Source organism: Brachycentrus maculatus, unplaced genomic scaffold (assembly GCF_059751285.1).
Source record: "Brachycentrus maculatus isolate JH-2025_06_01 unplaced genomic scaffold, ASM5975128v1 h1tg000572l, whole genome shotgun sequence".
NCBI lineage: Eukaryota > Metazoa > Arthropoda > Insecta > Trichoptera > Brachycentridae > Brachycentrus > Brachycentrus maculatus.
In genome coordinates this window covers 151,201-177,009 of record NW_028281312.1, presented here as the reverse complement: position 1 = coordinate 177,009, position 25,809 = coordinate 151,201, and the positions used below count along the sequence as shown (strand labels likewise).

General features: G+C 37.8%; 1 protein-coding gene across 1 annotated transcript in view; it reads left to right on the top strand.

Moving 5' to 3' along the window:
• Alk (Anaplastic lymphoma kinase) overlaps positions 1 to 25,809 on the top strand; it is a 64,483-nt gene that overhangs the window by 34,062 nt on the left and 4,612 nt on the right. The window contains exons 13-24 of the mRNA XM_088273397.1: positions 8 to 173; positions 2,047 to 2,235; positions 3,226 to 3,368; positions 8,158 to 8,269; positions 9,000 to 9,101; positions 10,196 to 10,403; positions 12,142 to 12,357; positions 14,034 to 14,201; positions 15,711 to 15,905; positions 17,102 to 17,220; positions 18,483 to 18,589; positions 20,371 to 20,460. Of these exons, the coding sequence (XP_088129523.1) occupies positions 8 to 173; positions 2,047 to 2,235; positions 3,226 to 3,368; positions 8,158 to 8,269; positions 9,000 to 9,101; positions 10,196 to 10,403; positions 12,142 to 12,357; positions 14,034 to 14,201; positions 15,711 to 15,905; positions 17,102 to 17,220; positions 18,483 to 18,589; positions 20,371 to 20,460 (1,815 nt within the window). The remainder of the gene's footprint in view (positions 1 to 7; positions 174 to 2,046; positions 2,236 to 3,225; positions 3,369 to 8,157; positions 8,270 to 8,999; positions 9,102 to 10,195; positions 10,404 to 12,141; positions 12,358 to 14,033; positions 14,202 to 15,710; positions 15,906 to 17,101; positions 17,221 to 18,482; positions 18,590 to 20,370; positions 20,461 to 25,809) is intronic.

Below are 25,809 nucleotides of genomic sequence, written 5' to 3'. Positions count from 1 at the left end.
ATTCCAGGCCGACAAGAAACGCTCCGCCTTCCCGCTGATAGTGGGCGGCGGCGGCGGCGGGCTGGGCGCCGGCAGGGCCAGCAGCGGAGGCTCGCAGCATGGCCGCGGGGCTCCGCCCCCACAGAAGCGCCCCCACACCGGACACATGTACGGGCCCCCCACGTCCACGCCAGGTGAAACATTAGATTTTCAACTCACCCCTAACACTAATGTGTAAAGACAACTAGCCGTAACTCTAGTTGCGTCTCTTTGGCATAACACGGTTCAAAGCATTCTTATAACTGGCCTCTATCAAATATGCAGCGTAATTCAAATGATGAATACGGTAAAATGGTGATAGAGAAACGATCAAAGCAATATATTTTTGTATGAAATTAATTTGGGGTAGTAGAAATAAACGATACATCCAGGAAAATGATTATTCGAGGAACGATAGATAGAGATTTCACTGTACTAATGTGTAAAGACAACTAGCCGTAACTCTAGCTGCGTCTGTTTGGCGTAACAAGGCTCTAAGCATTCTTATAACTGGCCTCTATCATATACAATCACAGATTTTGCTCTATCTCTTTCCTTTACCGAGATATTCATTATCCAAATAGCCTCAAAAATATATTAGTTTGATACACCTGTTGGCAAAAAGCATAATTTTAAGTTTACTAAAAACTCGCTTATCTCAAAACTACTATTTTTAACTTGCGGCTATTTGCCTTTGCACATTAGAACAACTGTGTACTACAAGGGTACTCATCCGATATAGGAGACCACCAGATTTTATTTAAGTTTTACTATTTACTAAGTACCCAACTCCCGCCTCCGTAGTGTAATGGTCAGCACGCTCGGCTACCGTTCTGAAGGTCCCGGGTTCGATTCCCAGGGGGGTCAAATAATTTTAGGTGATTTTTTCACTGTAATATTTATTCCATATTACCCTGGACTGGTACCTGAAGCGGAGGGCTGATCACCTTTCCTTCATGTGTTAATGATCATGATAACACTGCGTTTGTATGATGCAGTGCCCTATGCACCATTGGGGTGCGGATAAGGGTTTGAATGAATGATTGAATTTACTAAGTAAAACTTAAATTAAAAAGTGACTGTATAATCAATTAATGATATTCCTAATTACATCTAACAACTCATCTGATAAGGGGAAAAGACCTACAAATTACCTACAACTGTTTCTACAATAGCATTCATCTGATAAGGAGAGAATTCCAGACTTGCAATTTACCCCTAACAACTGTGTAATACTTCTTCTCCGTCTTATTCCTCATTACTGAGGGTTGTGACCCTTGTGGAAGCAATGACTCTTCTCCAGTCATCCCTTGACTGCGCTGCACGTAGCGCTCCAACCACCGAGGTGCCTGCTGCTGCCTTAACTTGATCGGTCCATCGTGTGGGGATCTTCCTCTCCCTCTCTTCCCCTCCAGGCTACCGATCACAACCAGTCATTCCAGGCTATCCTCACTACCACGCGCAACGTGTCCAAAGAACTGAGAATCTGTCGTGTATAGACACTGGCCAGAGTCAAGCTATCCGAGTGTAGTTCCTGGTGTGTCTAGCTGTCCATGGGATTCGAGGCATGCTCCTCCAACACCACATTTCAAAAGCGTCAATTTTTCTCCTTTCTGCTGCTTTTATGGTCCTTTTTCCAACAGCATATAGAAAAATGGAGCGGACCAAGCTCCCGACAAGCTTTTTCTTGGTGTTGTTACTCACACCCCGGTCTTTCCAGATTTTATCTAGCTTAGACGTGGCACTTTTGGCTCGTGGACTCGTTGGTGCTTCTAGCTGTGCATGGAATTCGGGGCATGCGCCTCCAACACCACATTTCGAAAGTATCAATTATATAAGAACACAACAATTGTTTTGTTTGAGTGGCTACCCGTGGCCAACAAAGTTTGTTTGAGTGGCTACCCGTGGCCAACAAGGTTTGTTTGAGTAGCTACCCGTGACTGAGTGACGAGTCGCCTCGCCTTTGACTTCCTGCGCGACCCATCCTTTGTGTCTAGACTTGTCTCTAGTCTCGGTGTGCTTTCGCAGGCGCCGGAGGCGGCTGGGCCGCCGGCTCGGGGCTCGTGACGGCCGGGCACGAGGAGGTGCGCGGCGGCGCGGCCAGCGCGGGCGGCGCGGGGGGGCGTGCCTGCAGCGGGGGCGGCGGGCCCGGCGCGGGCGGCTTCGGCGGCGGCGGCGGCGGCTGCGCGCGCGGCGGCGCCGGAGGTGGCTGGGCAGGTGAGTTATCTTCTCCCTTTTATCTTATTCCTTCATCTTCATTTTTCATTATTCATTCCTTATTATTCATTCTTCATTCTTTATTCTTCATTCTCCATTCTTCATCCTCCTTTCTTCATTCTTCATTATTATTTCTTCTTTGTTATTCCTTCTTTTTATTTTTGTTTTTCTTCTTCTTTCTCTCTTCCCACTTATTCCTCCTTCAACCAGGCTAGCCTAGGTGGATTCTGATTATTTTTCATATTATATTAATTCAATATTACCTTGGAGTAGCACCTGCAGCGGAGGGCTGATCACCTTTCCTTCATGTGTTAACGATCAAGATGATACTGCGTTTATATAATGCAGTGCCCTACGCACGATCGGATGCGGACAAGGGTTGAGGAAGAAGATTTTTTTCCGTATGAATGTCTTGTTGGACACAACTAGTATCGAGGCATTCGTATATAAATTTAACAAAGTTATGTTTTGCTTTCAAGTATGAAATAATAAACAAATGTGTTGCTCTGTAATCAAAGAATTATATAATTAAAGTTTATTCTATAACATTTATTCTTCTTCTCCGTCTTATTCCTCATTGCTGAGGGTTGTGACCCTTGCAGAAGCAATGAGTCTTCTCCAGTTATCCCTTGACTGCGCTGCACGTAGCGCTCCAACCACCGAGGTGCCTGCTGCTGCCTTAATTTGATCGGTCCATCGTGTGGGGATCTTCCTCTCCCCTCTCTTTCCCTCCAGGCTACCGATCACAATTAGTCGTTCCAGGCTATCCTCGTTGCCACGCGCAACGTGTCCGTTTATACTATTGTATTATTTTAATTTATCTTCCATACTATTTTCTTCTCCAAACTCCATATCTCACCTGACGTCTTGCTCGATCGGCAATGCCGTGCGCAACATCTAGTGACGGCATTGTGAGATCTGCCTTACCAACAGTCACAAAATTAAATTAGATGTATTTTATTTACATGTATTTCTTCTTTCTTTTCTTAGGTGGTGACACCTCGCAAAACATGACCAACGGAGAAGGTGGATTCTCCTTCGTGGACCTCAGTTGGACTGTGGCCGGCTTCACCGAGATCACTCCCGGAGGTCACTCCGGGTCTGGGCAGGTCATCATAGTACCAGCTATTGAAGTGAGTACCCAAGAATCCAATCCTCTTACATCGTAGCTGATGCCGATAGCTAATATACAACAAAATATTTATTTAAACTTCATGTACAGAAAATAAGTTAGACTTAGTCCCTTAGACCTACACAAACAATAACTATTGCCAATTCAATTCAAGTTATTCAATAAAAAAATTATATATACATAACAAACAATATTCAAGGCGTATATATTAAAAGTAAGCAAGAAGACTTAAAGGTGTAGAAGAATCCCGCTTCAGAAAACTCCTTCGGACACATGGAACAGATCAATATCCAATGTGATATTGTTCAACATAGCGGTAGCTCTTCCTACAGGCATAACCATCGGCAGGTTGGTCCTGTGTATAGGAATGTGAAACAATCTATGCCGACGCTGTCTTAGGTAACTATCGGGAACATACAGACCAATGCTCCGGATAATTTCAGGATTATCCATCATACCGCGCAACAATGGATAAAAATGCGTAATTAAATACACATTCCTTCTAGTCTCTAAACTATTGTAGCCAAGCATACCCTGGAGAAACTATTGCCAAGTCTATTGGAACATTTTGTGACTTGTATGTTCTAGTATTTTCATTTCAAATGCCATATTTTACGGACTATAAGAAGCACCTTAATTTTTAAACTAAATTTTTGAAAACAAACTAGAAAAAATATTGAAATCTTCTAGTACACAACCATGATACACGATTTACACACAACGAAGGGTTGATAGTCCCAAGAATTAACAATAAATATGGGAGTCCAACACTGCAATATATCGTTCCGAACATTTTTAATTTGTTGCCGACGGATGTTAGAGGCCAAAATAAAATATGGAACAAAGGCAAAATAAAGGAATGGGTAAATGATCAAGAGTTAATGTTATGAAAATTGTAAAATGTTTGTATTCTTAATTTTTTCCCCTTTTTGTGTCTATATTAGGTTAAAATCGTCAAAAACAGTAAAAAATGTATTACAAAAGAACTCCACCGACAAGACACTCAAGGTGGCTTGATGGGTCTCTGCAACAACAACAAAATAGAAATGCTCATCATATGTATAAATTGTGATTTAAATAAATGTACTAAACTAACTAACCATCACGCCGCTTCCCCTCAGGGGTAGGCAGAGAGAATAGAGCGCCACACCACTCTGTCCTTGCAAACATTCTTCGCCTCTTCCACGTTCATGCATCTCCTCATACATACCCGCCGATTGTTACGACTCCTAACCTGATCACTTTCAAGTATTTGGCATACCTGATCGTGCCATGTTTTTCTCGGTCTTCCTCTGCTTCTTTTCCCACTAACATTCGCCTCGTAAATTTATTTTACCGTTCTTTCCTCACTCATTCGTTCCACATGTCCAAACCATCTCAACACACCTTTCTTAATTTTATCGATAATGCTTATCTCAGCTTTGCATTCCTTCCTTATTTCACTATTCGCACATCTATCATACATCGTTTTGTCGCACATTCTTCTGAGAGATCGCATTTCGACTGCATTCAGTCTACTTTCATCCTTCTTTTGCCAACTCCATGTTTCACTTCCATACATTAGAGTTGGAACCAGGACTCTGTTGCGCACTGCCAGTTTAGCTTCCGCTGATAAGTTTTTATTTGCTATAACTGATTTCAGTGCATAAATAAATGTATATATAAGAGGGTTGAATTAGTTCTCGCCGTTTATAAAAATCTAATATTTCTCTGTGATTTAAATTGATTCCTTTCGTTTTTTTTGTTTTCCTGTCCCCCGCTGCCTCGAACACCCCCGTGGCACTTTCAACCGCCTCAAACCGCCTCAAAATTAAGGCTATGGGCCTTGTTCATCGGCAGGGAAACTGGGTCCCGTATGCTCTGAAGGAGAGAGATATGGAAAAGCGACTTTGCATGTGTGATTCACTCTTGCAACGGCATCACAGAAAAGGTTTTTTGCATCGCGTCATCACCAGCGATGAGAAGTGGATCTTCTTCGTCATCTGCCAGCCAGGTCGGCCACTCCCTGCTGAAGCCAGCATTGCAAAACGCAACATTCACGGCTCAAAAACGATGCTTTGCATTTGGTGGGATCAGCAGGGAGTAATTTTTTTCAAGCTTCTCAAAGCAGGCCAAACAGTCACAGCAGAGGTTTACAAGCAGCAAATGATCAAACTGAAAACAGCAATTGAAGAAAAACGTCCAGAATACGCAGCCAGGCACGAGTTGATTCTCATTCTGCACGACAACGCGCGCCCGCATGTTGCCAAAGTGGTAAAAGAACAGATAAACTCCTTCGGCTGGAAGGTTCTGTCACACCCGCCCTACTCCCCTGACGTCGCACCATCCGATTATCATCTGTTTCGGTCCATGCAACATGGATTATCGGAAGAAATTTTCAAAAGTTATCGAGAAGTCGAGTTATGGGTTGAAAATTGGATTGCCTCAAAAGTCAAGGTTTTCTTTTATAGGGGAATACGACTTCTTCCTGAAAGATGGGCCAAAGTAGTCGAGAAAGAATGGCAATACTTTGAATAAATTCTTACTTTTAAAAAAATATATATTTTCAATTCAAAATACTACAAAAAACGGCGAGAATTAATTCAACCCCCTATTAAATAAAAATAAATAAAAAAAACTAAAAAAAAACATTTGCAGGCTTATTGCATAAAACCATATCTTCCAGCCGACCAAAAACAGACTAGTGATATTGGTCAAAACGTTTGATACCATATATAGCTGTTTGCAGTCAGAGGGTAGATAGTGCTTGCCACATTATGCAATTCTTTAGAACAAGAAAACCATTGATTTTTCAATATAGTATCAACGGGACTACCTTATCAAATGTCCAGAGCAGAGTCCCCAAACTTTTTTGTGTCGTAGACCCCTTGCCATGTTTTTCCGTGTTGGGTAGACCCCCTACTTACCTGATATTGATTTCCTGTAAATTTCTAGCTGTAGTGAAGTTTAGTATTAAAAACTTAAAGTAAAAACAAATGTTAATTAATACATTTATTAATTGAATTTAAATTAAAACTACTGAAAATAAAAAAAATTATCTGTTATGTAAAATATACAAAACATAAAATAAACATAAAATAAACTATAAATTTTGTCCGCCTCCGTAGTGTAATGGTCAGTACGCTCGGCTACCGAACTGGAGGTCCCGGGTTCGATTCCCAACGGGGGTAAAAATAAATGTAAGTGATTTTTTCACTGTAATATTTATTCAATATTACCATGGACTGGTACCTGAAGCGGAGGGCTGATCACCTTTCCTTCATAAGTAAAACGATCATGATAACACTGCGTTTAATAGACACAGTGCCCTATGCACCATTGGGGTGCGGATAAGGGTTTTTAAAAAAAATAATAATAATAAAATAACATAAGCAATAAGTCAATATTTTTAGTTAATAGGTCAATTTTTTTTCGCTGACGTAAACCCCTTGCAGGTTGCCATAGACCCCTAGGGGTCGATATAGACCACTTTGGGAATCACTGGTCCAGAGGATTAACGTTTGCGTATCATCTTTGATGATAAATTGTCATTTGCAGCGCATATCAGTGAGATGGTAAACAAAGCATCTAAAACTCTTGGTTTTGTGATTAGGGCAACAAGGGATTTTAAATCTACTGATGTATTGAATTCCCTGTATGTTGCCTTAATTAGAAGTCAGTTAGAATACGGCTCCACAGTCTGGTCTCCTCATTATGCTATACACGCTGACAGCGTAGAGAGTGTACAACACAAGTTCCTTAGCTACATTCATTTTAAACTAAATATACCCATTGTTGAGTTAGATTATAATTGCATAATGAAGCGGCTAAAATTAATAAATCTTAGTGATAGAAGGGTAATTACTGATTTGGTTATATTGTGGCAACCCACAACATAATCGAACGAGCGAACATAATCGAACACGCAAACAAGAAATGCAGAACGAAGCCGAGCTCGGTCCGAACAAAAACCAGGGCGTAACATTCCGTCCCCGCTCGTCCAGTGATCGACACGCCCTTCTCCAACTGCGCTCACATTAGAATCACGCGATTATTCTTAAATATTTCTTGACTGTCATTTTTTAGAACTGAATAAATCTGTGTTAAAAGTAATCCGCTTTTATCTTGCTTCCCTTCTGTTAATTTAAGTAGGTGTTCAACAGAACCCACAATATAAAATTCTTGACAATTTTTTGGACAGCCCTGATCTAAATCAAATAAAGCTTAGCGTGCGTCAAAGAGGTACTAGGCAAAAATCTGTATTTGCAGTATTTGTACATAATGCAAACTATGCCATGTTCTCTCCCATTCCGCGGCTTCACATGTTAGCCAATGCTTTTGAAAGTATAGATTTATTTAATATATTGTTATCCACCTTGAAGTCCGTACTTTCTCAGCATTTCTTCTCCATGTTATAATGGATAAATTTAAACCTTGCGTTTCACTCTCTCTCGCTGCTCGCTGATAGTGTGTGAAGGAGACGTGTATTTACCAGTGTTTACTATTTGTTATTTTATATTTAAGACTTTTTGTTTCTCTATTAGTGTATTCATTGGTGTATTTTTATATTAGGTACTGTAGATATGTATTATGTTAAAGGCTTTAGCCGTTCAATAAATAAATAAATTACATGTTGATGATAATAAGGAAGGCAAAGGAAAAATGGAGTTTAGGGAAGGAGGTAGAGGGTAAAACTAAGCGAGGAGGTTTAATGGACACTTCATTCAGTCCAAAAACAAAGTTTCAGTTTTATTTTATAAAATTTAATTGTCAGAAAAAAAACATTTATGTAATTATATAAATTTTTTTAGGGCTGCGGATGTGACTATCGTTGCATAGCCTTGGACGAGTACAGGTCGAAAACTCAGTGCATCTGTCCTCAGGGATGGATCACGACCGGAACTAACCAAACCATGTGTGAATGTAAGTTAATACCTCAATCTACCTTATTTTACTGTAAGTTATTGCCTTAATCTACCCGATTATAATTTTAACTAAATAACTAACCATAACGCCGCTTCCCCGCAGGGGTAGGCAGAGAGAATAGAGCGCCACACCACTCTGTCCTTGCAAACGTTCTTCGCCTCTTCCACGTTCATGCATCTCCTCATACATACCCGCCGATTGTTACGACTCCTAACCTGACCACTTTCAAGTATTTGGCATACCTGATACTGCCATGTTTTTCTCGGTCTTCCTCTGCTTCTTTTCCCACTAACATTCGCCTTATAAATTTGTTTTACCGTTCTTTCCTCACTCATACGTTCTACATGTCCAAACCATCTCAGCACACCTTTCTTAACTTTATCGATAATGCTTATCTCAGCTTTGCATTCCTTCCTTATTTCACTATTCGCACATCTATCATACATCGTTTTGTCGCACATTCTTCTGAGAGATCGCATTTCGACTGCATTCAGTCTACTTTCATCCTTGACCCCTTAATTACAATATAATTTAAGATCTTAGAACTTCCAAGAATTTGAGCAGTGTGGTTGTTAATAATGTGTAGAATTCATGAATTTTACGCGTGTGTAAAGTGATTACTTAAACCAGCCTATGCAGTCGTCAGCCCCGTAAATGCCCAGAGTTCCATATTCTTCTTCATTTTTGATGATATGTAAAAAATAATATGATTTTCTTAACTTTCTAGTGTTGGATGATTGGGGAACGCCTTCAATATACGTGATAGTATTCTTCGCTGTCGTGTCGCTTATTCTCCTCCTTGCTCTGGCTGCGATACTTATCATGCTATGTAAGTATAAATTGGCATAAATATTGAACACTTTAAATCAAACGCAGAGTGAACACCGCAGTTACAAAAAACCCATTAAGAGTGTCAGAAATGAAGACTCCAAGGAGCATATGAGAGTCTACAAGGTATTGAAAGTTGTCCCACCGCATTCCCAGATCTGATACAGAAGCATCTAGGCTTCCTGACAGATCTGCTCTTGCAAAGCAATTTTTTTCATGTGTTTTATGAACTAAGTTGCGAAAATTATAAAATGTAAAACAAAATTTTATCCTGATATTACTGTGAATTGACATTTAAAAGCTTTCAATGTCCCTGTCACTGCTAATCTAAATAGATACAAGTTTGTAAAACCATTACCAAGTTTCTAGAAGTGCCCCGGTGTAGGCAGTGAAAGGGATTGCTAGTTAGTTCAGTTAGTCAGCTAGATCCGATTCCGACCCGACGTTGAATAGTACACTGACGTCTCCACAACCCCGACGTTAGTATTATTAAATACATTTTAGGTGTCACTCATCCTCTGCATTTACACAAACAATAGCTACCAAGAAGTAAGGTTATGTTAGGTTAGATTATGTTATGTTATTCAAACGATTTGAGAGTTGAAAAAAAGGATGATTCGGTTATTATTAATAATAATAAATAAAACCCTTATCCGCACCCCAATGGTGCATAGGGCACTGCGTCATATAAACGCAGTGTTATCTTGATCGTTTACACATAAAGGAAAGGTGATCAGCCCTCCGCTTCAGGTACCAGTCCAGGGTAATATTGAATAAATATGACAGTGAAAAAATCACTTATATTTATTTTACCCCCCTTGGGAATCGAACCCGGGACCTCCAGAACGGTAGCCGAGTGTGCTGACCATTACACTACGGAGGCGGACTAAACTCGGTTATTATTATTACATACATTTCAGGAATCACTCATCCTCTGCATTTACACAAACAATAGCTACCAAGAAAGATTATGTTAGGTAAGGTTACGTTAGGTTAGGTTAGATTATGTTATTCAAACGATTTGAGAGTTAAAAAAAGGTTATTCGGTTAGTATTCAATATCAGATGTCTCTTATCCTTTGCACTCACCTTCCAGACAACCGCTACCAAGTGAGGAAGCAGGCCGCCATACGGCACAAGGCGCTGCTGGAGCAGGACCTACGCCTCAGCCGGCTGCGCAGCACGGCGGACGAGAGCGCCCTCACCAGCTTCAACCCCAACTACGGCTGCGACGCCGTGCTGGCGGGGGGCGTGGACGTCAGGCAGCTGCCGCAGGTGGCCAGAGACAGCCTGCGACTGGTCAAGTAAGGAGAATCACAAGCCTTGACAGTTTTAATAACACCCTACTCCCCCCTCATTGACCCTTTCAATGCCGGAAGGTATTAATTCTTTCAACAAAAATAAAACCAAAAAAAAAAAAAAATTTTAATGTAAAGTATTTTGAAAACTTTCCAAATAATTACACCTGTGTTTGAGCTGCCGTTTACTCATAAAAACATAGTTAAAATATTCAGGGTGTCATAACTTGATACAGAAAGCACATGAAAGCCAGATCCAATTTTATAAGATTTTAAAATAAATACTTTATATCAGAATGCCAATTGTGTGTTTTGTTTTTTAAAATACTTATATACTTGAATACCCTGCTAAAAAATACTTAAAAACAGCGTTGTATTTCAAATTTCGCTATATTCATGGAACTTGCCTTCTGACCCATATCGGCCAATCAGAGAGCGGGGATAGGTAAAAAATTAAAATGACGTCATTATCGGTTTGTGTCTCATGTTTTTTCAAAATACTGTAAAAAAAATAAAAAATTCTTATTTCATAATATTTTATCTAAAGAAAGACATATAAATATCTTTTAAACATAAATGTTACCCGGAGAATTTCGCATTTTTTGGAAAATCGACTTACATGGATCTGGCGGATTTTTAAAGCAGGCGACACATATATTCTAATTGAAAATCTATTCCAATGGGATTTGATACTGGCTTGCGACAAGCTCAAAGGAGAGCTCATTTGTATGGCCGGCCTGGCGAGCACGGAATTGGAGAGTTCGTTAAAGCGGTTAAGGGTCTTTCTTCTTCTTCAAGTGCCCTGTCGGGTCCCCCCAACGTTGGCGATCACCTCGGCGAACCTATCCCTGTCCTGCGCCGCTCGGAACAGCTCCTCAACACCTGGGATGCAGGTCCACTCCCTCACGTTTTGCAGCCAGGACATTTGTCTCCTTCCGGGCCCTCAGCGTCCCTCAATTTTTCCCTCCAACATAAGTTGGAGAAGGTGGTACTTTTCCCCACGCAGCATATGACCCAGATATGAGATCTTTCGAACCTTGATAGCTGATAACAATTCCCTGTCAACTCTAGCTCGCCTCAGGACTTCGGTATTGGTAACCATGTCTGTCCACATTTCAAATGCTTCCAGTCTGTTCATTGAGTTAACTATCAGGGTCCAAGTTTCACACCTGTATAATAAAACAGACCACACATAGCATTTGATCATTCTTTGGCGGAGTTTCAAGTTTACGTTATCATTGCAGAAGAGTGATTTCATTTTATTGAACGTAGCTCTTGCTGCCTCAATTCTACATTTTATCTCCACATCTGGGTCAAGAGATTGCGTTAGTATGCTGCCGAGGTATTTAAATTTTTCCACCCTTTCAACGTTACGGCCGTTCAAATGCAATACTGATCCACTGTAGTCAAGCCGTCCGAATGTCATCCATTTGGTTTTGCTGACATTTATTGTTAGCCCCAATCTTTCACCGGACTCGTCAACAAAATTAAGGAGGTCCTGAAGACCGCTGACATTTTCAGCTAATAAAACAGTGTCGTCGGCATATCTTATATTGTTTATCACAACTCAATTTTCAGTCCTTTCTCGGTGTTGATGAGGGCTCGTTTAAAATCATAGTGGGAGTAGAGATTAAATAACAATGGAGAAAGGATACAACCCTGTCTCACACCTCGCTGGATGGTAATTGCGTTAGACTTCTTTACTGGTCTTCACTGGACTATAATGCTGGTTTGTTCACCGCAGGGCTCTGGGTCAAGGGGCCTTCGGGGAGGTGTACCAGGGCCTGTACCGCCACCGCGACGGGGACACCATAGAGATGCCGGTGGCCGTCAAGACGCTGCCCGAGATGTCCACGGGCCAGTCGGAGACGGACTTCCTCATGGAGGCGGCCATCATGGCCAAGTTCAACCATCCCAACATCGTGCACCTGATCGGTGTCTGCTTCGACAGGCACCCACGGTAAGGAAACATCACAAATCACAAAGATACTTCCGGATCCACGCGGCTCGCATAACCGTACATATGTGTTTTCACAAAACATGCCCCATACGCGGCTGACATAAGCGTATGTGTTTTTACTTTGCTCCAAGTTTCCAACCTCAGTTCAACTTGGAGGGATTTTTTCATGGTGTGGAACTTTGGATAAAATAATACATCAATCCTTGGCCTTATAACATCTGTTGAAATATCTGACTAATAATTTGTAACATCACAAGGATAAATAAAAGAACAGATCCCTGATTTTTCTTGAGGTTGATAATTAGTTCGCGCCATAATCATGCCCTATATCTGTCTCACTCTCGACGCTACGCATCGCCAGTGGGTAAGAGTGGCACACGATGCGTGCTTTGATTTATTTATGTTACGATCTTATTTGTTTATATTACGATATATTTCAAGAATAATGTGACACAAGTGTATGTTAGATTACCAAAAAGGCACAATGAATCCCATTGAACGTTTTTGTTTAGGAAAATAAATCGTTTCTTAACTAAATACATGATAAAAGTAATAATTTAAAAAACGGCAAAATACCGCCGCGCACGGGTTTCTCTCAGGATCAAAGTTTATGCGGTTAAAAGGTTAAGTAAAATTAATATTTTGTTTATACTATAGGTGTCTCAGCTTGCAATAAAGGAATGGGTGAATGATCAAGAGCCAATTTTATAAAAATAATAAAAAAATTATATTCTTAATTTTTTCTCTCTTTTTTGTGTGTATGTATTTAGGTTAAAATCGTTAAAAACAATAAAAATGTATTCAAAAAGAACTCCACCGACAAGACACACAAGGTGGCTTGGTGTGTCTCTATAAAAAATTGTTTTAAATATGTTTAAAATTGTGATTTAAATAAATGTATATGATTTATTGAGTGTCCATTTGGTCCATTTGTGAACAAGTATTTACTTAAAAACATTTTGAGTGTGTCCAAATACTTGTTCACAAATCTGGATTATCTCCATTTACAGGAGTTGTTTATATCATATTATTTTTTGACATCTCGACATATATGAAGAATACGGAAGTCTGGGCATTTGATCCCACTAAATGCCCATTGCCCAGACTTTTGACACCACCAGATTTTAGGTTCTAATTGACTGAAGTCTTTTTCGACTGTCCTTGTTCGTTCAAGTTTGCCAAATATACTTTCTTACTACAACATTTTGAGTGTGTCCAAATACTTGTTCACAAAATCTGAGTTATCTCCAGTTACAGGAGTTATTTTCATATTATTTTTTTGACATCTCATCAAAGATGAAGAAAAATATGGAAGTCTGGGCATTTACGGGGCTGCGTGTAACATTCACCAATTCTACCCATTATTGACAACCACACTACTCAAATCCTTGGAAGCTCTATATATATGAACCAATTTAGAAACCGTGTTCTTGAATCACTAGAACCTCACTAGGGACATCTATTGGTGAGATGAAAAGAAGCTTTTTATTGAACAGAAACTCTTATATTAGTATGTGAGGTTGAAAAATAACTCCTATAATTGGAGGTAATCCAGATTTGTGAACAAGTATTTGGACACTCTCAAAATGTTGTAAATCTCTTGTTTTTTTACGAAAGTAAATGTTCTTCTCACGAGGGAGGTGAAGATTCTAACGACATCATTGTTTTCTTTGCAGTTTCATAGTCCTCGAGCTGTTAGCTGGTGGCGATCTGAAGAACTTCCTTCGGGAGAATCGTCCCAAACCGGAGAGGAGCAGCAGTCTTGGGATGAAGGACTTGGTCCTTTGCGCCCTGGATATAGCCAAAGGCTGCAGATACATGGAGACTAAGAGGTTCATCCACAGGTGAGCAGAAGAAAATACTAGCTAACTCATTATCACGACATATGTGATTTTTTCACTCTATTATATTTATTCAATATCACCCTGGATGGACAATATCACCTGAAGCGGAGAGCTGATCACCTTTCCTTCATGTTTTAACGACCAAGATAACACTGCGTTTATATGCAGTGCCCTATGCACCATTGGGATGCGGATAAGGGTTTGAAGAAGAAGAAGAATTATCACAGACGGCGCGTTGTAGGAGCCTGGGTGAGGATCTATCCGACATTGGATCCGTGTTAGTTCATAAGGAACTGTCACGAGAAGTGGTATCATACATGATAAAAATAGTGAAGGGCATTGGTTGCATAAACCAAGCTAAGGCACCGAATGCCGAACCCTCTTCTAGTGGAACGGAAGGTCAGCTGATGACAGTCAACAGTCCGGCTTCTCCTGAGGAGTGCAACGTGGTTTCCTCCCAGCAATGAGCAAATGCTGACAAGTTCCTGACTGGCCCACACTAGATTATCCCTCTTGTTCCCAACACAGATTTATAAATAAAACATATTTTTTATCTTTATGTATTTTTTATTTTTTATGTATGTTATTTTTTTTGTACTTGTATTTATTTTATATAACATTGTTTGACGCAAAAGAATTTTAAATAAAGAAAAATAATCAAAAGCTATAAGAAACGAAAATCCATTTAATGACCTATAAACCTTGGACATTATACGCAACTCCCATCTAAAAAAATAACTTTAACTTTATCTCTTAAACCAGCCTCTGACAATTTGACAGCCCAGATTTTCATATTCCCTTTATCTATGTTTAGCAGGGGCGTGCCTTCCATATAGGCAGAAAAGCAGTACATAAAAACGCGACCAGTACCTTACTAAGTAGTACCAGCTTATCTTACTACCTACCTCTACTGCCTACCCAAATTAATTCGCACGCCACTGATGTTGAGATGTTATATATTCACATTTTTATTTATATTATGACTGTTTTGGCCTGAGTTCTATGGAGTGAGGCGTTCCACAAGAAAAGGGCATCGTGAAAATAAATAATAAATCGATATGTATGTTCCTTTTCTCTTTATTTTTACGGATATTGCTGCTACAAACTGTCAGAAAAGCCTTTGACAATTTGACAGCCCTGTAAATACCCAGACTTCCATATCAATTTTCATCATGTTGAGATGTATATATATTTTCATTTTTATTTACATTGTCACAAGTTTTGTAAAGTGAGGAGTTCCATAAGAAAAGAGCATCGTGAAAATAAAAAAATCAAGCAATCTTGATGTTCTGTAGAGTGAGAAATTCCACAAGAAAATTGCATTGTGAAAATAAAAAATCAATCAATCTTGATGTTCTGTAGAGTGAGAAATTCCACAAGAAAAGGGCATCGTGAAAATAAAAATCAATTAATCTTGATGTTCTGTAGAGTGAGGAGTTCCACAAAAAAAGGGCATGGTAAAAATAAATAACAAATCAATCTTGACGTTCCTTTCCTCTTTGCTTGCAGGGATATTGCGGCCAGAAACTGTCTGCTCACCTCCAAGGGTCCCGGGAGAGTGGTGAAGATTGCGGACTTCGGCATGGCGCGGGACATATACAGGTCCGACTATTACAGGAAGGGCGGGAAGGCCATGCTGCCCATAAAGTGGATGCCGCCAGAAGCATTCCTCGACGGGATATTCACTTCTAAAACTGACATTTGGTGAGTCTCCCAGACACGATGCCTACCTGAATGTTTAGCTTGTTCACAAAGCATTTGTCTATCCTTCTAAAATGCTACCTATTAGGTCTTCGAGTCGAATAATACATATGTGTTTTTTATTACCATTTCTATCAAGCTATTCAAATGGTCCTTACCACACCTTATACGCTTCTAGTCTTTCTAAATAGGAAATCACTAAAAGTCACTGTAAAGAAAAGAAAGCTAGAGTCATCATCATCATCATCATCAGCCTGTGTCCGTCCTGTTGAACGTAGGCCTCCCGCATGAGTCTCCATCCTCTTCGATCTTCCGCCTTCCGCATCCAGGTCACTCCCGCTATTCTTCTAGAGTACTTTGCCCAATTTATGAGAGGAGGGAAATACAATGTAATTAACCTTTCCAGGAGTACAATAATTGATGTCCGACTTTCTCAAGGGAGTGTTTTTTTTTCATTAAATATGTATGTTTTAAATTGAATCTTTATATTATGAAGATAGAAATTATGTAAACATAATTTAAATAAAAAAATAAAGCTCACCATCTCTAGGTTTTATTTTATGACAAAGTTAAACACAAATATCCACAGATGTCATTACTATACAAATTACATCATATCAACTGATAGGTAGACTTCGACGTTCATTAACTTCCATACTCTTTTGAAGAAAATTTGCACTGACGTTCATTTACGTCCATACTCCCGGATAGGTTAATATGTGTTATGTTTAGAAATTTGACAATTACCCGACTGAAATGGTCATTCGGATTTCATAATATCTTATTGCTATCTTCTCCCAATTTCCAGGTCATTTAGAGTTCACAATATCTTATCGCTATGTTCTCCCAATTCCCAGGTCATTTAGAGTTCACAATATCTTATTGCTATGTTGTTCCGATTCCCAGATCATTTAGAGTTCACAATATGTTATTGCTATGTTCTTCCGATTCCCAGGTCATTCAAAGTTCATCATATCTTATTGCTATGTTCTCCCAATTCCCAGGTCATTTAGAGTTCACAATATGTTATTGCTATGTTCTTCTGATTCCCAGGTCATTCAGAGTTTATCATATCTTATTGCTATGTTCTTCCGATTCCCAGGTCATTTAGAGTTCACGATATCTTATTGCTATGTTCTTCCGATTCCCAGGTCATTCAAAGTTCATCATATCTTATTGCTATGTTATCCGATTTCCAGGTCATTCGGGGTTCTCCTGTGGGAAGTGTTCTCCCTGGGAATCATGCCGTATACAGGGTGCGCCAACAGGGAGGTCATGCATATGGTCACGGGAGGCGGAAGACTTGACATTCCTCATGGTAAGTGCTAGGTTTCTTATTACTACCTTAGAAGTCGACTGCTTTAGCTGTTGACCTTCGGATGTTGACGTCTTCCACGCTAGTGCGACTTGTTTGATGAAAGACATTTTCATATTTTTTGAATATTTTTTTTTTAAAATTGTGTAACTAACTAACTAACTAACCATCACGCCGCTTCCCCGTAGGGGTAGGCAGAGAGAATCGAACGCCACACCACTCTGTCTTTGCAAACATTCTTCGCCTCTTCTACATTCATGCATCTCCTCGCACATACCCGACGATTATTACGACTCCTGACCCGGCCGTTTTCAAGTATTTGACATACCTGATTGTGCCAGGTTTTACTCGGTCTTCCTCTGCTTTTTTTTCCAACTACATTCGCCTCATAAATTTGTTTAACCACTCTTTCCTCACTCATACGTTCCACATGTCCAAACCATCTCAACACACCTTTCTTAATTTTATCGATAATACTTATCTCAGCCTTGCATTCTTTCCTTATTTCATCATTCGAACATCTATCAAACATATAAATTGTGTATAATATTATCAATTTGTTATTATATATTATCTTATTTAGTTTTTGTCAACGTCTCCATGATTACTTGATTATTATGAATAAAACACTTTGATTTTCTTTGAAAAAAAACTTGATTTATGAAATCTTTTAAATTTAACCATTTAAAAATTATTTTTTGACACCTCATCAAAGATGAAGAAAAATATGGAAGTCTGGGCATTTACGGGGCTGACGACCGTCATCGGCTGGTTTAAGTGATCACATTACAATCAGTGATCAAGTTCTTTATATATGAACCAATTTAGAAACCTTGTTCTTGAATCACTAGAACTTCACTAGAGACATCTATTGGTGAGATGTAAAGAAGCTGTTTATTAAGCAGAAACTCTTATATTAGTATGTGAGGTCCAAATCCTGGATTATAATCACACACATGATCACTTAAACCAGCCGATGACGGTCGTCAGCCCCGTAAATGCCCAGACTTCCATATTCTTCTTCATCTTTGATGAGATGTCAAAAAATAATATGAAAATAACTCCTGTAATTGGAGATAATCCAGATTTTGTGAACAAGTATTTGGACACACTCAAAATGTTTCGTTTGAAAATTTGTCTGTTTTTTTTTTAACGCTGGGCGCCTTAAAATCAAAATGACAAAAAAAGACCCGCGGTTTATCCGAATATGGCTTCTGCTGTATATACCTTTATATGTATATTTAAACATTTATTCCTTGCCACAGGTTGTCCAGTGGAGATCTACAGGATGATGTGTGACTGCTGGAACCCCACGCCCCCGGAAAGACCCAGCTTCTCCCAACTCTTCGAGAGACTGACTCACTGCACCCAGGTCTGTTGTTTGATTACTTGACAAATGTTATATTTAGAAAAATCTGTTATTTGTTAGTGAATAGTAATCCGAGCCCTGCGACTTTTTACTGCGCATGCATTTGAAGTGCAATACAGATAATTTGTAACGTTAAGGCTGAGATCTCAAACGTTCAAACTTAGAAAGCGACCAACCATGCTAAGGGCCAGACGTGTTAGTTCGCACAATTTTTATTTTAGAATACATCGGTAGTGTAATGGCAAATATCTGTCAAATTTTTCATTTTCTAACTTTGTTCCACAAAATGTCTAAAATAGTGTATTCCATAATCCGGCAAAAGGATATAGCTGTAGTTGCAATACTTATTTAGTTTTATTAAGATATGTATATATAAACTGACCATTTATTTTTGTCCTCAAAACGGGACACGTCCCAATTTTTACGTAAAAGTATATATATTCAAGAAAACACGTATTTTTTCATAGTTTTTATGTAATAATAAAAAGAAAGGAATGTTGATAAAGAAAATAAGAGGAATAAATAATATACATAATTATGAAAAAATTATGTTGTTTTATATTTTTCTGATGAACGTATAAGTGGGTTTGCTTAAGAATGGAATTCTTGGCAGGATTTTTAAAATTTATCTTAACTAACAACATCGTTTTAAGTACACCAACTTGTAATTGCGTTTTTTCTATCGTCCACAACTCATTCATCTGTGAAAAGATTCTTTCTACGGGAGCCATATGCACCGAAACCAAGCTAGGATTAGTTCAGCTAAGTTATATGAAACGGCTATACTACAAACTACCATCGATTTTTTGCACTTTTTTTTAATAATTGTTACCGTATGTTGCTCTTTTTTTGATAAACGGGACATTTTGACGTCCCGGAACTTTACTTGGGGACAACGGGACAGGCTATCTAAAAACGGGACGGTCCCGTTCAAAACGGGACGTATGGTCACTTTATGTATATATAAGAATACATAAAACAAATGAGTTATTTAATTTCACAAGTTTGTTTTTGCTCTCCTGCAAAATTTGGTCTGAGACAGAAACAACCCATTTGCCCTTACACTGCCGATATATTGAACGATATTTTTTTACTCCTTACCTTTCAATTACTCTTTTCAAAATCATATGTTTACATCGAAGAAAAACTTTTTTTTTCTATACAAAAGCGGTGTTTTTAGTAAAAAAATCTATATTGTAAAATGTTTGGGTTTTAAAACAATTATGTTGTGATTTTTCGTATATTGTGCCTTATTTTGTAACTGGCCAATTATAAGCCAAATTTTAATATAAATTCGATGCCTTGTAATTTGGCATTTGACATAAACTGAAAGAAACATATTTTGGAAAAAAGTAATAAAAACCGTTCCAATCTAATTTAATAATAAAACCCTTATCCGCACCCCAATGGTGCATAGGGCACTGTGTCATATAAACGCAGTGTTATCTTGATCGTTTACACATGAAGGAAAGGTGATCAGCCCTCCGCTTCAGGTACCAGTCCATGGTAATATTGAATAAATATTACAGTGAAAAAATCACTTATATTTTATTTTACCCCCCCTGGGAATCGAACCCGGGACCTCCAGAACGGTAGCCGAGCGTGCTGACCACTACGGGGGCGGACAATCTAATTTAGGCGGGGTAATATCTATGGTCCAAACTACAAACTTTTAAATTTACATTTATTTTTTACACAGATTTATATATAAATAGGACTCATATTATTTTTGGTTTGAATTGTTTGGTTAGATTGAAAAAAAACATGATATTTAATTTTTTCAGGATCCCGATTTGATGCTAGCGCCATTACCGTGCTTCACGCGTCCGGAATCAAATGGCAGAGACGTCGATACCCAAAGCCAATCATTGCAAGTAAGAAAAAAACATCAATTTCTTTTATGTATATAACATAATACTAAAATATTTACAAACCCCGAGAAATCTCTGTATGTTTTGTATTAAAAAACATATATGTATGTTCCAAATGAAATTATGTAATACACGCATAAAACGCACCATCTATTTTAAATAAATAGAGAAATTAACAACGAACCCCGTTTTGACATGGTAACAACAAACCCCGTTTTTGCATTGCTGAGTAAGTACCTCCTAAATGCAATGACGCGCCGCAATATCGATCTGGCAACTCTGCATGCAGTTAGCCGAAACATTTCAAAACCATAGATAGTTCATTTTAAAAGATGTTACTTTTTTATTTGAGCGTAAATTAAACTGTATTGAATGAAAAGACAAATTTCCTTTTACTTTTGCTTCGTAAATACCATTTGTTATTTAATTATATTATGGCACGTGTTTCGATGCATTCAACACCATTATCAAACACCGAATTCGATCATGATTTTGAGTGGCAAACGGTGTTTGATCAATGCTATTGGGTACATCGAAACACGTTTGGCAATATAATTTAATAAAAAGTGTTATATATCAAGTAAAAATTAAATATTAATTAAGTTTTTTACTGATTTATTTTCAAAATTTCACTAACAAATATCTTATATGTGTCGTATTATAGGCATTTTTTGAAAAAGATTTCCTAGTGTTGATTTTGAACCGAAAATTCAATTATTTATTATTTTTACAGATCAGTGTGTCCAAAAGAATATTTTATTTTAAAGGATAAAATAATATGTATCTTATTTATTTAAAAATTAGTTAAATATTATATAGTAAACGTTTTATCGATTTTTGATAATCGATAAAGTATTATAATCGATTTTCCCATTGCTCTGCAGCATTCCCAACACTAGCGATCATAAATAACACTGGCCAACAATGATTTTGTAACTGAAATTTTGATGACTGATTTGGACTAAGTTAATCGTTCTTATTCAAAGTCTATATGGTGACAAGCTTGTATCACGTCAAGTTTTGATGTTACAGCCATATTATTGTTTGTATGGAGCCCATACGTTGAAACCGTAATAGTGGTTGGTATCTAGACATGCTTTAGTCTAAGGTCTAAGGGATTCAAAAAAAGTATTGATAATTATGGAGTAACAGTGGAAATATATTAACTTATTAACATTGAATACGATAGCATTATATGTTTATATAAATTTATTTTTCAAACCCTTATCCGCACCCTATGGTGCATAGGGCACTGCATCATATAAACGCAGTGTTATCTTGATCATTAACACATGAAAGAAAGGTGATCAGCCCTCCGCTTCAGGTACCAGTCCAGGGTTATATTGAATAAATATTACAGTGAAAAAATCACTAATATTTATTTGACCCCCCCCTGGGAATCGAACCCGGGACCTCCAGTATGGTAGCCGAGCGTGCTGACCATTTCACTACGGAGGTGGACAAAAATTATTTATACATAAATAATAAGATAAACTTTAGTCAATATCAGGATTTAAAATATCCATAACTAAAAAATCTGACGTGCTACATTTTTTTTGCTTTCGTTTTTGAATTCAGCTATGCAAAGTGCATAAAGATGAGGTATTTTCTAGCCAGTTACAAAATAAAAGTTGTAAATTGTTCGCCAGTGTAATTATGTATGGAGATCTCTCAAAAAACTGTTCCTATGATACGACAGCTATAATTGGTTGAAAATCCAAAATGATGTATTGTTATATTTTGGAACTGCGTTTGAATTTTTTTTTTGATTGGCAACATAGTAGTGACCCAAAATTAGATCATTATGTATGAAAATACTTGGTTTGAGAAAATGTACGATCAAAAACTATATTCGCAACACAAGATATATGATATATATTCAAATACTGTGGTATGTGTAGGGAACAACTCTTCTACTGAACTTATCTTTGTCTAGATCAATGATCCTCAACCTTTTTTTTCTTCGGGCCGCATTCATATATTTTGTAAAGCTACGCGGGCCGCAACACTATACTGGTTTGACAAAAAATATCACGAAACCCACCACATCCGTTTTTTTGGAAAACCATTTGAGATTTATAAAAATATGACCAAAACAGAATAATAATAGCGCGCATATTTGTCTGTCAAATGTTTGTTTTTTGGGAATAAATCTAGCGTGTGCAGTAGCAACACTCTTATACCAGATCTGATGTTGACACGACAACGACCATCCTCTTCGGGTTTCCATGTCTGTACGTCAAAGTGGAAATAAATCTCAAGATATACGATTCTATATTTATAGAATGCCAGATTTTGTAAATCATGTTCCTGATAATAAATGTGTTGGGGGCCGCACAAAAAAGCTTGGCGGGCCGCAGGTTGAGTATGGCTGATCTAGATCAAAGGTGGCCAACCCGCGGCCCGCGGGTGTCTTCTTGTGGCCCGTGGAGCATATCACACTTTTGTACATAAAACACAAGTGTAGATAAAACCACCAAAAGAACTTTCCATCGTGCGTAGTTTGTATCATATCCATATTTAGAAGTATCTCATTATCGTGACAATTTCTTCTTTGGTATATTCATTTTAACAAGCAATCACAACATTTTGCGACAGACTTTTTTAAGTACACATTGGTGCTGCTATAACCGACTGACTACTGGAATTCAGTAGTCAAAATACTTTGTAAAAGCTAGTTATGCGTAGCCATGATACTAGCAAAAAATCAAACCAATATTCAGATTGTGAATTGGTTAAGGAGTGTGTTAAAATTCTGTGTCCATAAAAGAAAACTGACTTCTCAAAAATAAGCCTGTTCCTAATTTTTAAGTGTTTGATTATTATTTTCATCTCACCAATAGATGTCTCTAGTGAAGTTCTAGTGATTCAAGAACAATGTTTCAAAATTGGTCCACATATATAGAACTTCCAAGAATCGGAGTAGTGTGGTTGTCAATAATGGGTAGAATTGGTGAATGTTACACGTGTGTAAAGTGATTACTAAAACCAGCCTATGACGGTCGTCAGCCCCGTAAATGCCCAGACTTCCATATTCTTCTTCATCTTTGATGAGATGTCAAAAAAAAAATGTTTGATTATTGCCTAACTAGATAAGCTAGTCCTTTAATTTTAAAATCCCAAATTGCATTACTTCTTTATAGATAGTAGTCTACCGGACTGTCATTTTAAACCGGATAAGATAGATGGTAGTCTACCTGACTGTCATACGAAACCGGATAAGATAGATATCAGTCTACCGAACTTTTGTAAACCGGATAAAATACATGATAACTGTCGTGCAAAACCAGATAAGATCTATCAAACTGTCATTTAAAACCGGATAAGATAGATATCAGTCTACTGGACTGTCGTAAATTAGATAATATAGATGGCAACCTACCAGACTGTCATTTAAAACCGGATAAGGGAATGTATTGACATATTACAGTATTTGATATATATACGTTTGAATTAGTTTTTCATGTTTTATACTGCCTTATTTTGAGTTGAAATCAAGTATTTTTTGCATAAAAAGTTCCTAAATATCTGTTGTGGTTTTTAAAAATAATAATTCCTTGTTTTGGTTTGACTTCCGTATGATATTTTGAAAATTTGTAGAACTTTTTGTTTTCCTTTTTTCCATTAATTGATTCGGCAGTTACTTTGTTATCCATTTTGTATTTCAATTATACTTTGTGCCATGCAAATATATTAATAAATCTATTGTGACACGTGTTTCGATGCATTTGACGTCATTATCAAACACAATTTTTATGTGGAGCTTACATTTGAGAGTTGTGTTATTGGGACGTTGAATTTAGAATTTAAGAAATACATAAGAATTAAATAGTAATAGTTGAATACTTGACAATTCGAAGATAACTAAAGCATCTCCTCTATTGCCCATGTTCCAACAGATGAATTTTACGAAACAGAATCTTATACCTTCCTCATCCTTCAACGTCCCTAAAACGCAACTCTCAAATATAGGTTTACACATCTTCCCAACTTTCCAAGAACACACAACTCTCAAATATAAGTCTTCACATCTTCACAACTTTCCAAGAACACACAACTCTCAAATATAAGTTTTCACATTATCCCAACTTTCCAAGAACACACAACTCTCAAATATAAGTCTTCACATCATCACAACTTTCCAAGAACACACAACTCTCCAATATAAGTTTTCACATCTTCACAAATATTTGATTGTGAATATGACAGTAACTATACCTTCTTCATCCTTTAACACCCCAAGAACTTCTCATTTGAACCTATTTGTTAGTTTTTGCATTTTCTCAAATATTTGTTAACGACTCTGCATACATAGAAATTTTACATCTATATAGTTTCTTCATCCTTCAACGTCCCAAGAACACAACTCTCAAATATAAGTTTTCACATCTTCACAAATGTTGGATAATGATGTTGAATACCGCAACACATGTTTCATTATATTTATTTATATAAAGTGCTGTTTACAAAGTATAAGTTAAATATAAAAATGATTTTATTTCTTTGAAAAGGAGAAAACACACAGATTGTGTATATAATTATGACTGATACCATTTTGAAGACGGCTTGGTAAAAATTATAGTAAACAATATACAAATTTTAGACATGTTAATGTCTCTAGACTTGACGAATCTCGGCATGTCTTAAATCCGCACAAAATCTATGTTGAATGTTGAAATTTTTGTTAAAAAAATCCAGGCATGTTTGATTCCCAAAATAAAAATCCAAAAAATGAATATCCTATTTGGCAAATCCCCTTGAAAACATGCACATTTCTTACATATTTTTGATATTTTATTTTTCTGACATCCTAACTGCGTTATAAAGTAAAATATCAGATCGACGCCCTATATATGAACTTGATTGTTTTATTGTTATATGTATGGTATATGTTATGAACCATACATATGGGTGACCTAAAATGTATATTTCCACGTATAGATGAGAACATCTGTAGTTCTCGAAACTAGTCGTGTTTACATTAAAAATCTCAAAATAAAATGGTCTTAGGGTGGTGACTGACCGGAGCCATTTCGTCGTAACGTAACACGTTACGATGCGAGCATTCGTATAGTCAGTACAGCAAGCCTAGCGCTCCATCCATAGTTTAGGATGCTCGCTAATGCTCGCCGCGAGCGACGTTACGTTACAACGAAATGCTTCGGTCAGTCACCACTTATACTCAAACCCATCAATACATGTATCTAACAATCTAGTTACCAAGGCGTCGATATGATGTGGTGCCCTTTGCACCATTTAATGCAGATAGGAGTTAAGGATGAGATGAATCCGTTAAAAAAAGAGGGATTTTAATTTAAACCCTTTCGTAGTGTTTTTGATCAAAAGTAAAAC